Source organism: Eucyclogobius newberryi, unplaced genomic scaffold, assembly GCF_026437365.1.
Source record: "Eucyclogobius newberryi isolate DKJ021-1_F unplaced genomic scaffold, fEucNew1.0.hap1 SCAF_17, whole genome shotgun sequence".
Lineage (NCBI taxonomy): Eukaryota > Metazoa > Chordata > Actinopteri > Gobiiformes > Gobiidae > Eucyclogobius > Eucyclogobius newberryi.
The window spans coordinates 30,586,477-30,600,030 of record NW_027315801.1 but is presented as its reverse complement, the minus strand read 5'-3'; the positions used below and the strand labels follow the sequence as shown (position 1 = coordinate 30,600,030).

At 41.5% G+C, this 13,554-nt stretch overlaps 1 protein-coding gene across 1 annotated transcript; it reads left to right on the top strand.

Annotated features, from left to right (window-relative positions):
* The first annotated feature begins 344 nt into the window (after positions 1-344).
* On the top strand, positions 345-13,479 carry esyt1a (extended synaptotagmin-like protein 1a). Its single transcript, XM_072449930.1, has 31 exons — positions 345-836; positions 1,304-1,345; positions 3,133-3,267; positions 3,418-3,491; positions 3,674-3,746; positions 3,824-3,913; positions 3,993-4,048; positions 4,317-4,437; positions 4,582-4,758; positions 5,184-5,266; positions 5,404-5,452; positions 5,727-5,816; positions 5,896-5,991; positions 6,066-6,137; positions 6,439-6,525; positions 6,611-6,760; positions 9,323-9,502; positions 9,716-9,892; positions 9,977-10,059; positions 10,163-10,211; positions 10,315-10,404; positions 10,681-10,776; positions 10,967-11,038; positions 11,108-11,194; positions 11,412-11,558; positions 11,649-11,767; positions 11,873-11,974; positions 12,069-12,200; positions 12,268-12,373; positions 12,454-12,503; positions 12,585-13,479. Exons 1-31 carry the CDS (start codon positions 546-548, stop codon positions 12,610-12,612), a joined length of 3,204 nt encoding a protein of 1,067 aa, XP_072306031.1. The 5' UTR covers positions 345-545; the 3' UTR covers positions 12,613-13,479.
* Positions 13,480-13,554: the final 75 nt, after the last annotated feature.

Genomic DNA, 13,554 nt, shown 5'->3' with positions numbered 1-13,554 from the left:
TAGATACGTGTACACAGTGAGTTTAGATTGGACACAACGTGTTTACTGTGGCCAACACCGCAGAGCAGAGGAGCGCGTGCGCACGTCACTTAAGTAAAGCGGATAACGGGCCGTTCTCTGGTACAAACAAGGAAATAAACTAAATCATTCCTTTTTTTCTGAAGCAATAATCATCTTCAGTGTCACTGCCACAGCCATAATTCACGGTGCCAGTTTTACCACGACGACCCGACTCCTCCCGGCTCCGTGTGTGACGCTACAAGTCAATTCAGAGGTTTCTACTGGAGCTTGTGGAGGATTGTTCCGCGCAGCGCCCGCCCTCGTGGCTCTGCTCTTCACGCGATCAGTCCATAATGAGGTAGAGAGGCTGTGCACGTAAATGCTGGTGCGCGCCACAAACGAGAACCTTTGCGGTAAACGATCGTAATTGTGCGCGTTTCCTCGATGCCCGCGATTTATTGAACCGGCCAAGCGCGTCCGGCGCTCGCCACTCCGTCACAGAGACGCACACGGCTGGAGCCAGAGTGTCCCGGCGGCTTCAGGAGATGTCGTCCACAGATGCCACTGCGGAGATGAGCCGTCCCCGCGGGGAGCGAGCCGTCACGGTGCTGTGGTCCTTCGGTAAATGCCTGGGCGCGCTGCTGCCCGTGTACCTGGCGGGATACTACGGCTTCAGCATCAGCCTGGTCCTGCTCGCGCTCATGGTCTACATGGGATGGAAGCACAGCCGGCTGGAGAAAGTGATGAGACTCAGATCTGCAATGTACCTCCTGGAGAATGAGAGGGAATTCACCACCGCAAAGGTTCTCCGGAGCAAAGGGGATTTGCCTCCTTGGGTAAGAGTCCTGATAGTTTTCACGGTCACCCATGTTTAAGTTCACTCATCCTTTCAGTTTCAAGCCATATTTAGACATTCTCCTGTGCACTGCCTGGGGAAGAAGCTGAAGAATGTGGTTTGAATGTTATATCTCTGTTAAGATGACTACCACCAGCTAAAACAACACAACACAGAGTATAATCCATCATCAATAGACACACAGAGCACGTCACGAGTCTAATTGAAAGATTATTTTCCCTGTGGTTTGTGGGTCATTTTATTGCCTGTGCTTTCAGTTTCCTGAAAGTCACAACTTCCATCCTGCATCAGGGCACACAAACCTATTTGTCACTGAAGATAATTCATCTGCCATTGGGGCATTTATTATATGTATATATTGCAGGTAGACCTATGTATGAGGGCCCTATTACTCTATAAGCCATTTATTATATTTTACTTATAATTCATATTTTTGTATATTCACAGGTCAATTTTCCCGATGTTGAACAAGTAGAGTGGATGAATAAGGTATGTGTATTCATTTCATTGAAAGTTTCCAGACAATGTTGTATTGTCTCTGACTTGATATTGATGGTGGTGGATAAATAGCTGTGTCGATGGGGCTCCTGTTGCAGCCTGCACATCGCAGCAGACACTGATGAGCGGTAATGAAGTGACCGGGGAGAGACTGAGATGATATTGAAGAACCCCCCCCTTTCCTGTACAGTACCTTTGCTGTGAAAGTGTGGATAGAATACTAAAATCCATTGCCCTTGTGAAATAGGAAAACCCAGTGAACTCAGGCACAGGAGATGCACATTGTAATGGCGTCATTTCCCCCAGCTTTCTCTCTCTACTTGTGCATGTAATTATGATAGGAGCCATAATGCACCAAATGATAGCAAAAATGTTGTCAGAGGGCTAGTGAAGGCCTCCGTCACATTCTTTTCTGTTTGTAGAACTGTTAGAAGCAGCAAATGGGTCACGAGTTTGACAAACATTTTGACTGGACTAGCACTGTGCTCCTACACTTAACATAGACACACAGAATCTAACACTAAAGGGACGTTACAAGCGGGTTTACTGTCACTCCAAATCTTAAACAACACCTGTGGTTTTCAAACAGCTGGTGTGGACATTCAGTTATAGACCTGGTTTACATCTGGTTGATGGAAGGCAAAATATTACATCTTGGGCGGCGCTCGGTGAGGGAACCCTGCACTATAGCATTGGTTGCATAAGGGTGTGTGTGTGTGTGTGTATGTGTGTCTGTCTGTGCGTCTATGTCTGTTTGTGTGTGTGTGTGTGTGTGTGTCTCTCTCTCTCTGTGTGTGTGTGTGTGGGTGTCTCTCTCTGTGTGTGTGTGTGTGTGTCTCTCTCTGTGTGTGTGTGTGTCTCTCTCTGTGTGTGTGTGTGTGTGTGTGTCTCTCTCTGTGTGTGTGTGTGTGTCTCTCTCTCTCTGTGTGTGTGTGTGTCTGTCTGCTTCTGTGTCTGTTTGTGTGTGTGTGTGTGTGTGTGTCTCTCTCTCTCTCTCTGTGTGTGTGTGTCTGTCTGCGTCTGTGTCTGTTTGTGTGTGTGTGTGTGTGTCTCTCTCTGTGTGTGTGTGTCTGTCTGCGTCTGTGTCTGTTTGTGTGTGTGTGTGTGTCTGTCTGCGTCTGTGTCTGTTTGTGTGTGTGTGTGTGTGTGTGTGTGTGTGTCTGTCTGCGTCTGTGTCTGTTTGTGTGTGTGTGTGTGTGTGTGTGTCTGTCTGCGTCTGTGTCTGTTTGTGTGTGTGTGTGTGTGTGTGTGTGTGTCTGTCTGCGTCTGTGTCTGTTTGTGTGTGTGTGTGTGTGTCTCTCTCTGTGTGTGTGTGTGTGTGTGTGTGTGTGTCTGTCTGTGTGTGTGTGTGTGTCTGTCTGCGTCTGTGTCTGTTTGTGTGTGTGTGTGTCTGTCTGCGTCTGTGTCTGTTTGTGTGTGTGTGTGTGTGTCTCTCTCTGTGTGTGTGTGTGTGTGTCTCTCTCTGTGTGTGTGTGTCTCTCTCTCTCGCTCTCTCTGTGTGTGTGTGTGTGTGTGTCTCTGTGTGTCTCTCTCTGTGTGTGTGTGTGTGGACAGTATAGTTTTTATCTACTTATTCTTAGAATTAGCAGTGTTTCTACTTTGCCTTGAACATAAACACTCACATAAACATTATAAATTATTCATGTGGATTTTGTTGTGTTGAGATGTTTCTTTGTTACCTTGGATTGACTTTTTAATTTGCATTGTTTTTATTAATTGGTTTGAATTATCTGTTATAATTGACGTAGAGTTTGACTGTCAAATGTTCTTTTACTTAGATATTGCAGCAAGCATGGCCATTCATCGGGCAGTACCTTGAGAAATTGCTCGTCGAGACCATTGCTCCAACCATTCGGGCGTCCAGCATTCATTTGCAGACACTAAGCTTCACCAAGGTCAATCTGGGAGATAAGGTATAAATGCAAAAGCCTTTTGAAAAATACAGGAATAGATGTCTAATTCTTTCAAACTTCATACAGCTTTTCAGAGCCAGTTTGCAGCTCTTAAGTACATTGACTTTGTTTGTTCATTAGCTTTGTTGAACACGCCCGTTGTCTTCACAGGCTCTGAAGATCGCAGGTGTAAAAGCTCACACTGAACATGATAAAAGACAAGTTATGTTGGATTTGTATGTGAGGTAACGACACTTTCCATGCTGTTTAATCAAGTGTTAACAACTAGTCTGTCTAGTTTTATAGTGCTACTATAAAATGTCTAGAATATTAGAGCTGGTAAATATTTACTTTTCCTCGCCTCTGAAGCTCTCTGCTCTAGCTACAGTTGATCTAAGGATTCAAGTGAGTTTTTGTTTTCTTGTAGCTATGCAGGTGATGTTGAGATCAATGTGGAAATCAAAAAGTACTTCTGTAAGGCTGGTGTGAAAGGTGTTCAGGTAGATATATTAAATAAAATCTAATTCTCATAGCAAAAGTGAAGAATATAGTGAATGAATATGCTTTTTTGGTGTAGCTCCATGGAAAGCTGCGTGTCATCCTTGAACCTCTAATTGGAGATGTACCACTCGTTGGAGCTATCACAATGTTTTTTATCCGTAGACCAGTAAGTATGTCACCACTAATAGATTTTATATTATAAGTACGTATATACAGTTTGTAAGCGTCATTTCATCTACTTACAGAAACTGGATATCAACTGGACAGGATTAACAAACCTCTTGGATATTCCCGGGCTAAAGTAAGTTTCAAATGTCATTTTGAAAATACAGTTGTAACTTGTCAGTGACGCTGAGATGTCAGATTACTTGACTTTTGAGTGGCTGCAGAAGTCTAGTTAGATGTCCATAGTTGTTTAACACAAATCCACTATTAATGTAATATAATTATTTCATGAACAATGAGAAATAATGGATGCATGTTTAATACATTCTATAGATTTGAAGAGAAACCATTTATTTTGCTCTTTAATTCATTTTAAATAAACATTTGTATTTGCTGATTCACAGTGCCATGTCGGACACAATGATTATGGATGCCATCGCCTCGCACCTGGTTCTCCCCAACCGCCTCACCATTCCCCTGGTGTCCAATCTTCTTGTTGCACAGCTCCGCTCTCCTCTCCCAAGGGTACCTGTTACACAATGAACAAATGACAAAGGCGGATGTTTTTGTGTACAACCCTCAAGCAGACTGCACAAAACTGTTATGTTTCACCTATTTCAATGCTTTTCCATGAATCTTATGTGATGATCTGCGCTGTGCCATTTGCAGGGGGTAGTGCGCATTCACCTGCTGGAGGCTGAGAACCTGACAGCCAAAGACACTGTTATTAAAGGGTTAATTGATGGAAAGTCAGACCCTTATGCCGTGCTGCGTGTGGGGACCCAGGTGTTTACGTCTCATCATGTGGACAGCAATCTGAACCCACAGTGGAGGGAGATGTTTGAGGTGAGAGGGTAAAACAGTATAAGTAATACAGAGAACCGGTTTATAACTGTCTTTACATTCAGAAGTCGGATATTGCCCATTTCTGTGGTCGCCCCTGCTCGGTGTTGGTGTTCTTGCTTTGTAGAGGCTGAAGGTCTTTGGTGCTTAAAAGCTGTATTTGGCTTCTTTGCAGCTTTTACAGATATTATCTGTGTCCCTTTTAAGAGGAATCCTCGATTTCTGAGATATTAAAGTTCATTTTAAAATGCTTTTACAAAGTCACATTAGTTCTTGTTTTTAACACTAAACAAGACATTGACTAATGGTGAAATGTAGCTGCTGTTATTCTGTTTGCATGTCATGTGCTGTAGTTGGAAATGCTTGCTTATGATAGTATCTTTGTGGTGCGTATTGTGTACATCCATTTTTGTGTGTGTGTATGTCAGGTGATTGTCCATGAAGTGCCTGGTCAGGAGTTGGAGGTGGAAGTTTTTGACAAAGACCCAGACCAGGATGACTTCCTGGGCAGGTAGCTTCTTCATTAACAATGTGTCTCTATGTTCCTCTCACGCTCCCATCTCTTCTACGGCTCGAATTAAAGAGTTGCTTTATGTGTCTTTGAATAAAAGCCCTGATTGTGTGCTGCTCCTGTCTGCTCTCTTTCAGGGTTAAGGTGGATCTTGACATTGTAAAAAAGGCCAGAGTCGTGGATGATGTAAGTTGTAAGACATTGCCTCTTTTAAACACCAATATGTCCGGCTACTTCAACAAATACATTTTTAAACTTCTCAGTTAAAATCATGTTATTAATTTGAGTCAAAGAAGTGATGAAAGACTGCAGTAATCCCTGACATGTGACCAACCGTACTTGAAATCTTCATGTGATTCTCTTGTGATCTCGATGTTTTTGCAGTTCCTTCTTCCTGTTGCTAAGAAACAAATCAGATTCTAAATATGTTTTTCCTGCTCCATTCCTGCGTATCCAACAGTGGTTCAATCTACGGGACGTCCCAAGTGGCAATGTCCACCTCAGACTGGAGTGGCTTTCCCTGTTGTCCTCTGCAGAGAGACTGAGTGAGGTAGAATCTGAATTTTGAAGAGCGCTCTGCTGGTTTTATTCTTTATCTTCCCTACTCATATTTGTGTTACTGGACTCAGGTCATCCAGAAGAACCAAAATGTGACCAGTCGAACCTCTGATCCACCGTCTGCGGCCATCCTGGCGGTCTATCTAGATCAGGCTCATGCTTTACCTGTAAGACTGTGTCATAACTCTACAAAGGCACTATTGAAGTACATCTGACGCTAAAGCGCTGTATTATCTTTCAGATGAGAAAAGGAAACAAAGATCCAAGTCCTATGGTGCAGATCTCAGTTCAGGATACGACTAAAGAGAGCAAGGTAAGACGAGGAAGATCTTTTTCATCAATCACTATTTTCAATCCAATTTTATTCTGTCTAAAAAAGAATAAAAACAAATTCTTGAACGTAAACAAATCAGACTTTTAATCATTTCCATTTAACACAAAAATAGTCACATTTTTTGAACCTGGCTCCAAACCATTTGCTTTTACTGACAGAGGATTGGCTGTAGACCCAAGTATGTCACTGACAAATGGAAATGACTAAATATCAGTCTCGATAGAATTATCATAATTGCACTGCCCTATTTCTATTTTGCTTCGCTTTTTCAAATCCACAGACTTGTTATGGGACCACAAATCCTTCATGGGAGGACGCCTTCACGTTTTTCATTCAAGACCCTTGCAAACAAGACATTGACATTCAAGTATGTAATTTAACTTTAAGTATGTGTGTGTATTTCTCCTCGGGTTTCAATTGCAATATAATCAAGGATGCTTTTATTTTGTCAGGTGAAAGATGATGACCGGGCTTTTTCATTGGGCAGTCTGAGCATTCCTTTGAGTCGTGTCCTCTCCTCTCCACAACTCACAGTGGACCAGTGGTTTCATCTGGAAAATTCAGGCTTGGCAAGCAAGATCTACTTCAAGATGGTGCTAAGGGTTAGTCTCCCTGTATGCAGTTTTAAATGATGTTATTATTATGATTGGAATATACATTGTAAAAAATATCGTTGTATATTCTTTTTCAAACATTTATTGCTTAACTCTTTTAATGCACGTCATTTCTGACACTTTGAAAAAATGCAGAAGATGTAAATATTTTATTAGACATATCAAAAACCAAAATCACAGAGGTGGTGAAAATAGGAATGAGAGTGTGTTTGTGAGAGTGAATGTGGGATTAAAATGTGCCCATGGCTACAATCTAGCGTCTTTACAGAATGTATGTTCATTAACAGACAGAGGGGGGGTGTCTACAGTGTGTTTGTATTTAGAAGAGTCCTGGGGGCATACACTTAGGTGTGTGTGTGTGTGTGCGTGTGTGCGTGCGTGTGCGCGTGGGACCTATAGGGGTGTTGAGGGGTGTGTGTGTGCGTGTGCGCGCGCACACGCGGGACCTATAGGGGTGTTGAGGAGTGTGTGTGTGTGTGTGTGTGTGTGCGCGCGCACGCGGGACCTATAGGGGTGTTGAGGAGTGTGTGTGTGTGTGTGTGTGTGCGCGCGCACGCGGGACCTATAGGGGTGTTGAGGAGTGTGTGTGTGTGTGTGTGTGTGTGCGCGCGCACGCGGGACCTATAGGGGTGTTGAGGGGTGTGTGTGTGTGTGTGTGTGTGTGTGCGCGCGCACGCGGGACCTATAGGGGTGTTGAGGGGTGTGTGTGTGTGTGTGTGTGTGCGCGCACACGCGGGACCTATAGGGGTGTTGAGGGGTGTGTGTGTGTGTGTGTGTGTGTGTGCGCGCACACGCGGGACCTATAGGGGTGTTGAGGGGTATGTGTGTGTATGTTTGAGCATATAATGGAGGGTTTTTTAAATGTATCTTTTCAAACTACACACTGTTCCTACCCAAAAACAAATCTCACAATCAGTGTTTACAGACTTTTAACAAAACCCTTGAGTTTATTCAAATGGGTCATTTATGTGTGTTTTTACCTTATCTTTCTTTCATCTTTGTTAGTTATCGGTAGTTTAGTTAAGGCTAAAGAAATATTAAAATGGCACCTTGTTTAAAAAAAACGTGGATTAACAAACAAACAAACAAACAAAGAGCTCTAGTACATGATCTGAAGGTGATATTTATGGCACCAAACATATAGATAGATGGATGCTATGTAGGATATGTGCTTTATAAATTTGCTTTATTTATTTATTTTCATTACGTATATATAGTTGAATGCTTTATGTTGGTGTTACGTTTATACTTAAAGTGCTAAGTAAGCTACTTGCTTTAAAGATGTATTTGTAATTGTATGCACTCAGTTAAATGCTCAGTATGAGTGCTCAGTATTATCAAGTGTGCAGTTGAGATCATAAATGCTGCAGCAGCGGTTAGCAGGGGAAGTGGTTTGTCTTATCCACATTTGTGTGGACTGGTACTTAGCATAGCGATAGCCATCACGGAAGGCCCTTTTTACTTCTTGTCACCAAGAAATAACTTAACTCCAAGCATTGGCCTAAATATTGGTAAATATATAACATCTTTTAATGTTAACGGTATAATGCTCCCAATCAAATGGTCAAAGATAAATGAGACAAATACATTTAAATAAAAAGTAGATATTACATACTTACAGGAAACTCACTAACTAAATAAACTAAATTAAGTTAGTTTAAACATTTTTTATATACAAAGGTTCACATAAGAAAAGACTGGCTATATTAATTTTAAGTAAAATAGCTTTTGATCAAATTTTGATCACAAAGATAAAGATGGAAGATTTGTGTTAGTTAAAGGAGCTTTTTAAATGGAAATGAGTTTACTTTGCTAAAAGTGTCCGCTCCACCAGGTGGTGATGACTTGATTGATAGGGTTAGGCTCATGTGGCGAGTTTAACCTCCACTTACAGCGGCCACTGGAGGTCTGAAATCTGTTCATCACTGGAAACGCCATATAATTGGCAATATAGAGTTAATAGACATCTGGAGAGAGATGAAACCCAGTGCCAGAGTATATATATATATATATATATATATATATATTAGATTTGATCTTGTCACATTACCGAGGATTCGTAGGAGAAACAAAAAAAAACTCTCTTTGGAGGTTTAATGCTATTTTACTCAATGATCCATAGTAGAAGAAAGACGATGGACCTTCTTCTGAAACAGCCAAGGAAATACTAAGGGGCAAATATTTTGTGATTGCAGCTGCTAAAAAGAGACAATGGACGAAAGAAAAAATAAATGATCTGCAGTCTTAGTTAAGATTATCAGAGGCTAAAATGCCATTATTGCTGCCTGTGGTCGAGAGCACTTATCCCTGCCATGTGGGGCAGGCACTGTCAGTTTCACTGCACTGTCCTGTCAAATGAAGCCCACGGGACAAAAAAAACCTTTTAAAGAAAGCTACAAGAAATTATGATAATAAGAAAGTCAATTTCTAATCTGACCTCCCAAGAAAAAATGAATAAAGAGCAGATTTTGACACTGCTCAAAAACATGCATATTTGTAAAAAATGTTTTAACATTCCCATGACCTCCTGTATATGTTCTGTTGTGACAGGTTTTGTGGCTGAGTGATGATGCCACTCCTACCACCCCACCTCGACCTTTGTCTTCCAGGCCTGGGATGGGTCCAGGGGGAATAACCTCAGAGCTGAATCCTCTGGGGCCCGGCGGCTTGTCCAAACCACCATCAACACGACCACTGCACGCCACGCCGGATTCAGACTTCGCAACTGAAGTATAAATCTTCTTGTACTGCACACCGCCATGCTTTTATGTTCTATATTTTCTTTCCCTCAAATATGCATTATGTATGCGTCCCGAGCGCTTGGTTCTATCCAGGGTCGGCTATGAATCATTCAGTCGGGACATTTTTAATGCCAGATCTGAAAGGGGTCAAAGTCACTGAGGCAACACAGTTATGACTCCGTTTTGTGTGCGGCGCTAACAGGGAGTGCTGCGGATTCAGTTGGTGGAGGCACAGAACCTGATTGCCAAGGACAACTTCATGGGAGGCATGGTAAAAGGCAAGAGCGACCCATACGTGAAGATCCGTGTGGCCGGGATCACTTTCAGGAGCCACACCATCAAAGAAAATCTGAACCCTATTTGGAACGAGCTCTATGAGGTAACAATGCTTCAGTTTGATACATAATACATTGTAGATAATTGGTACACTGCAGTTTATAAATGCATTCTGTTTTAACTATAGGTGATATTGACTCAACTGCCGGGTCAGGAGATTCAGTTTGAGTTATTCGATAAAGACATTGACCAGGATGACTTTCTTGGAAGGTATGTCAAAAATAATGAATACAAGTAATAATATTGTGGTAACATTTTCATTTTATTGACCAGGCAGTAATAATAAGTACTAATACACTGTTTCCCTTTACAGGTTTAAACTAAGCCTACGCGATATCATAAGCGTGCAATGTATTGACACGGTAAGTCAAAGTGAAACATGTCTGTCTCATTTGAACGCGTTTAGATTGCATTCATAATTTGAATATATAATCTAATCTTAGTCCATTATTTCTTTGGTCAAAGTGGTACACTCTAAATGATGTAAAGTCTGGACGTGTTCACCTTGTACTTGAGTGGCTTCCCCGAGTGACTGATGTTTTCAGACTGGAACCGGTTAGTATTGCCTCGGTAACATTCAGAAACTAAAATGTTGTGAGGTGAAATAAATTCTGCTTGCTAAAAGTGGCTGTCAGGAGGAATTGTTTATTTAAAAAAAAAAAGAAAAAGAAAAATACTGTTATGACAGTTTGGGATTGTAATAACAGAATTAGTACTTACGTGCACATTTTGTTTTAATGTTGGATTGTTTTTTGCCTTTAACAATACACCTTTTTGTATGTATTAATATCTTTTCAATCATATTATTCATCATTCTTCATTGTTATCTAGGTCCTGCAGTATCAGTCACAGCAGTCTTATCAGAACAAGGCTGTGCCGTCGTCAGCGCTTCTGTTTGTCTATGTGGAGCGGGCTCACGGTCTGCCGGTGAGATCATGTCTATCCTCCTGGATTTATTTGTTATTTATGTTAATGAGTTTTCTTTACTTACATGAGCAGTGACATTGTAGTTTACGCCACACCTCTTTGGTCTGATGGCTTGTACAGCTGCTTGACCTTCTTGTAGGACTTCTGCGATTTAAGGCATGTTTCATGTGATTGAATTACTGCGTTCCAGTTGAAGAAAAATGGAAAGGAGCCAAAAGCTGGGGTTGAGGTTATCCTCAAAAATGTATCTTACAAGACAAAGGTAGGAGCACCGACAGAGGAGATCGTTAAAACCCATTACTTTGAAAAATGACTCATTGTTGCTGTCCAGGTTTTTGAGCGCTCAGCCTCACCACGATGGGATGAAGCTTTTCATTTCCTGGTACGGGACCCACGAGATGAAATCCTCACTGTGAAGGTATACACTACCTTTATTACACATTTGTGCATTGTTAAGGTCAATAGCAGCAGATAATATACCTGTGCAATTATTGCAGTAGTATCCATGGATATTTGTAAAATATTTAGGCAATGAGACTTTTCGACATGTTTCTCATGTAAAGTTAGCAGAATGTTCTGATTCTAAGCCCTTGATATTATCCTAATATGGACTGCATGTATGTGTTTATGCTCAGCTCTCTCACAGCTGGGGCCACGGTCTTGGCTCGGTCACATTTCCGCTCAGACAGGTCCTCTCGGAGTCTGGGCTGCTTCTGGATCGCTGGTTCAACCTGGATGGAGCTCTGCCAGAAAGCCAAATACTACTGAGGATCGCACTCAAGGTACATGCAGTTTGCAACTATATACAGTCATATATTATCACTGTGATTCATCATATATTTACTTCTATACCCACTTGTGATTTCTCATAGATCCTGGACACTCAGCAGGCAGTGTGTCGTAAGGGGGAGGGTGACGTCACCATTGATGAAGTTATGCCCAAATGGGACCCTGCTCATTTCGACCTCAAACACCGGGGTGGTCTTTCCATGTGAGTCACTTTGCTGTCACCACAGGCAGATGTGGTGCTTTTATTAAGTGTCATCGATTCAATGCATAATGGGCTTAATAGTAATAATACAAGTATACTTTTTAGTTCGGGTGAAAATGGCGGCGGTGGTGCTGCTGGACAAGTGAAGCTTACTATTGCTTACTCCATGGATGAGAGCAGGCTTTTCATCACTATACATGCTTGCAGGTCCTGGGCCGCACTATTATTACATTATTATGATTTAATATTGGATTCTTTGAAGAATGCTCATATTTGTGTACCGTTCAAATTGTACCTACAGGGCCCTGGCACCCTGCTCAAAGGACGGAGCAGATCCTTATGTTACTTTCGTCCTTCTGCCTGATAAAAAAGCTACAACTAAAAGACGAACTGCCACAAAGAAGAGAGACCTGAATCCCGAATTCAATGAGAGGTGCGAGACTGACACCTCCATTAGTCTGGAGACGTGACCTTCTCACCACTGCTTCTGTTCTTTGTAGATTTGACTTCGATTTCTCACTGGAGGAGTCAACCCAGAGAAAACTGGACCTTTCTGTGAAGCACAACGTCTCCTTTATCAGCAGAGAGAGGGAGCTCATCGGCAAGGTAGAAAACTACACGTAAAAAGCATTGGGTCCTTTAATGTTTTATATTGGATTCTCATCTATCATCATTTGGTCTCTCAGATGCAGCTGGACCTGGACCAAATGGACCTTAAGACTGGTGTGACCCAATGGTATTTTGTTTTGCTACTCTGTTTTTGTCATTGATTCATGTGTGCAGACATTTACTGTTTCATCCTGTGTTTTATTCTCAGGTATGACCTGGTGGCAGAAGCAAATTAGAAGAAACTATGCCTGCTTAATCTTCAGCTATACAACGTTTAGTGTTGCTTTAGTTGTCTGTGATTTGTAAGTGTTCAGCTTGAATAGAAATCACCACCTTCACTGAAGAAAAGATGAAAACCTCTAAAAAGGGTCCGTCTGTATTTGATAACCGAAATGTTGTTTATCCCCATGAAGTATTAACTGTGACGTGTTCATCTTAAACAGTGTTCTTCAAGCAAATTTAGCTGAATAGAAATGTAGAAAAAGGAAACTATGTTGCAATTGCACCTGAGGGTATGTGTAATTGCATGTTCACAACAGTCTGGATTGTACTACTGCAATGGAGATGGGTGAGAATGACCAAATGAATGATTATTTTTGTTTTAGCTCTGTTTATTCATTTTTAACTGCCAATTGAAGACTTGTATGTTTGTATTTTTGCCTTAAGTATTATGAAACTGTGCACAGATTGTCATTATTGGATAATTTTGTTTCGGATGAAATTTTATATGTTTTAAACAGAGATTTATGAAATTACACTTTTATAAATTATGTATTTAACTCAGAGCTGTGTAGAGACTAGTGAAGACAGAAGTGCAATCACTGTGCTTTCTTAGAGACACCGTAGCCTAGATGTAAATGCCTACATCATTCCCATGCTGTTTATTGCTTGTACTGTGCTTATACAGTTGTTAAGGCTGAACCTTTGACCTCACAGAAAGCATGGAAATATGCGTGGCTCTTAATATTGCTGCTATACTGAAATTGTAATTGTTAAAATAAACAAAATGCTACACACAATATAAACGTGCTGCTTTGCGATGTTGCTCACATAATATCACATTTCTGCTGATTCAGCTGATTAAAGTTTGCGCTTGAATCAAACGTTTATTTCTTGATTCTTCATTTTGAACGACAGGTGGTGCTAGAGTGTAACAAAGCCTCTTCTGACTCCTGCAG

What these genes read in the sequence shown, in the direction of transcription:
- esyt1a (XM_072449930.1), top strand. Translation starts at nt 546, where the DNA reads ATGTCGTCCACAGATGCCACTGCGGAGATGAGCCGTCCCCGCGGGGAG. An exon ending in CAGGATGACTTCCTGGGCAG is followed by an intron (nt 5,267 to 5,403) that starts GTAGCTTCTTCA and finishes GCTCTCTTTCAG; the next exon opens with GGTTAAGGTGGATCTTGACA. An exon ending in ATGTTTTCAGACTGGAACCG is followed by an intron (nt 10,405 to 10,680) that starts GTTAGTATTGCC and finishes ATTGTTATCTAG; the next exon opens with GTCCTGCAGTATCAGTCACA.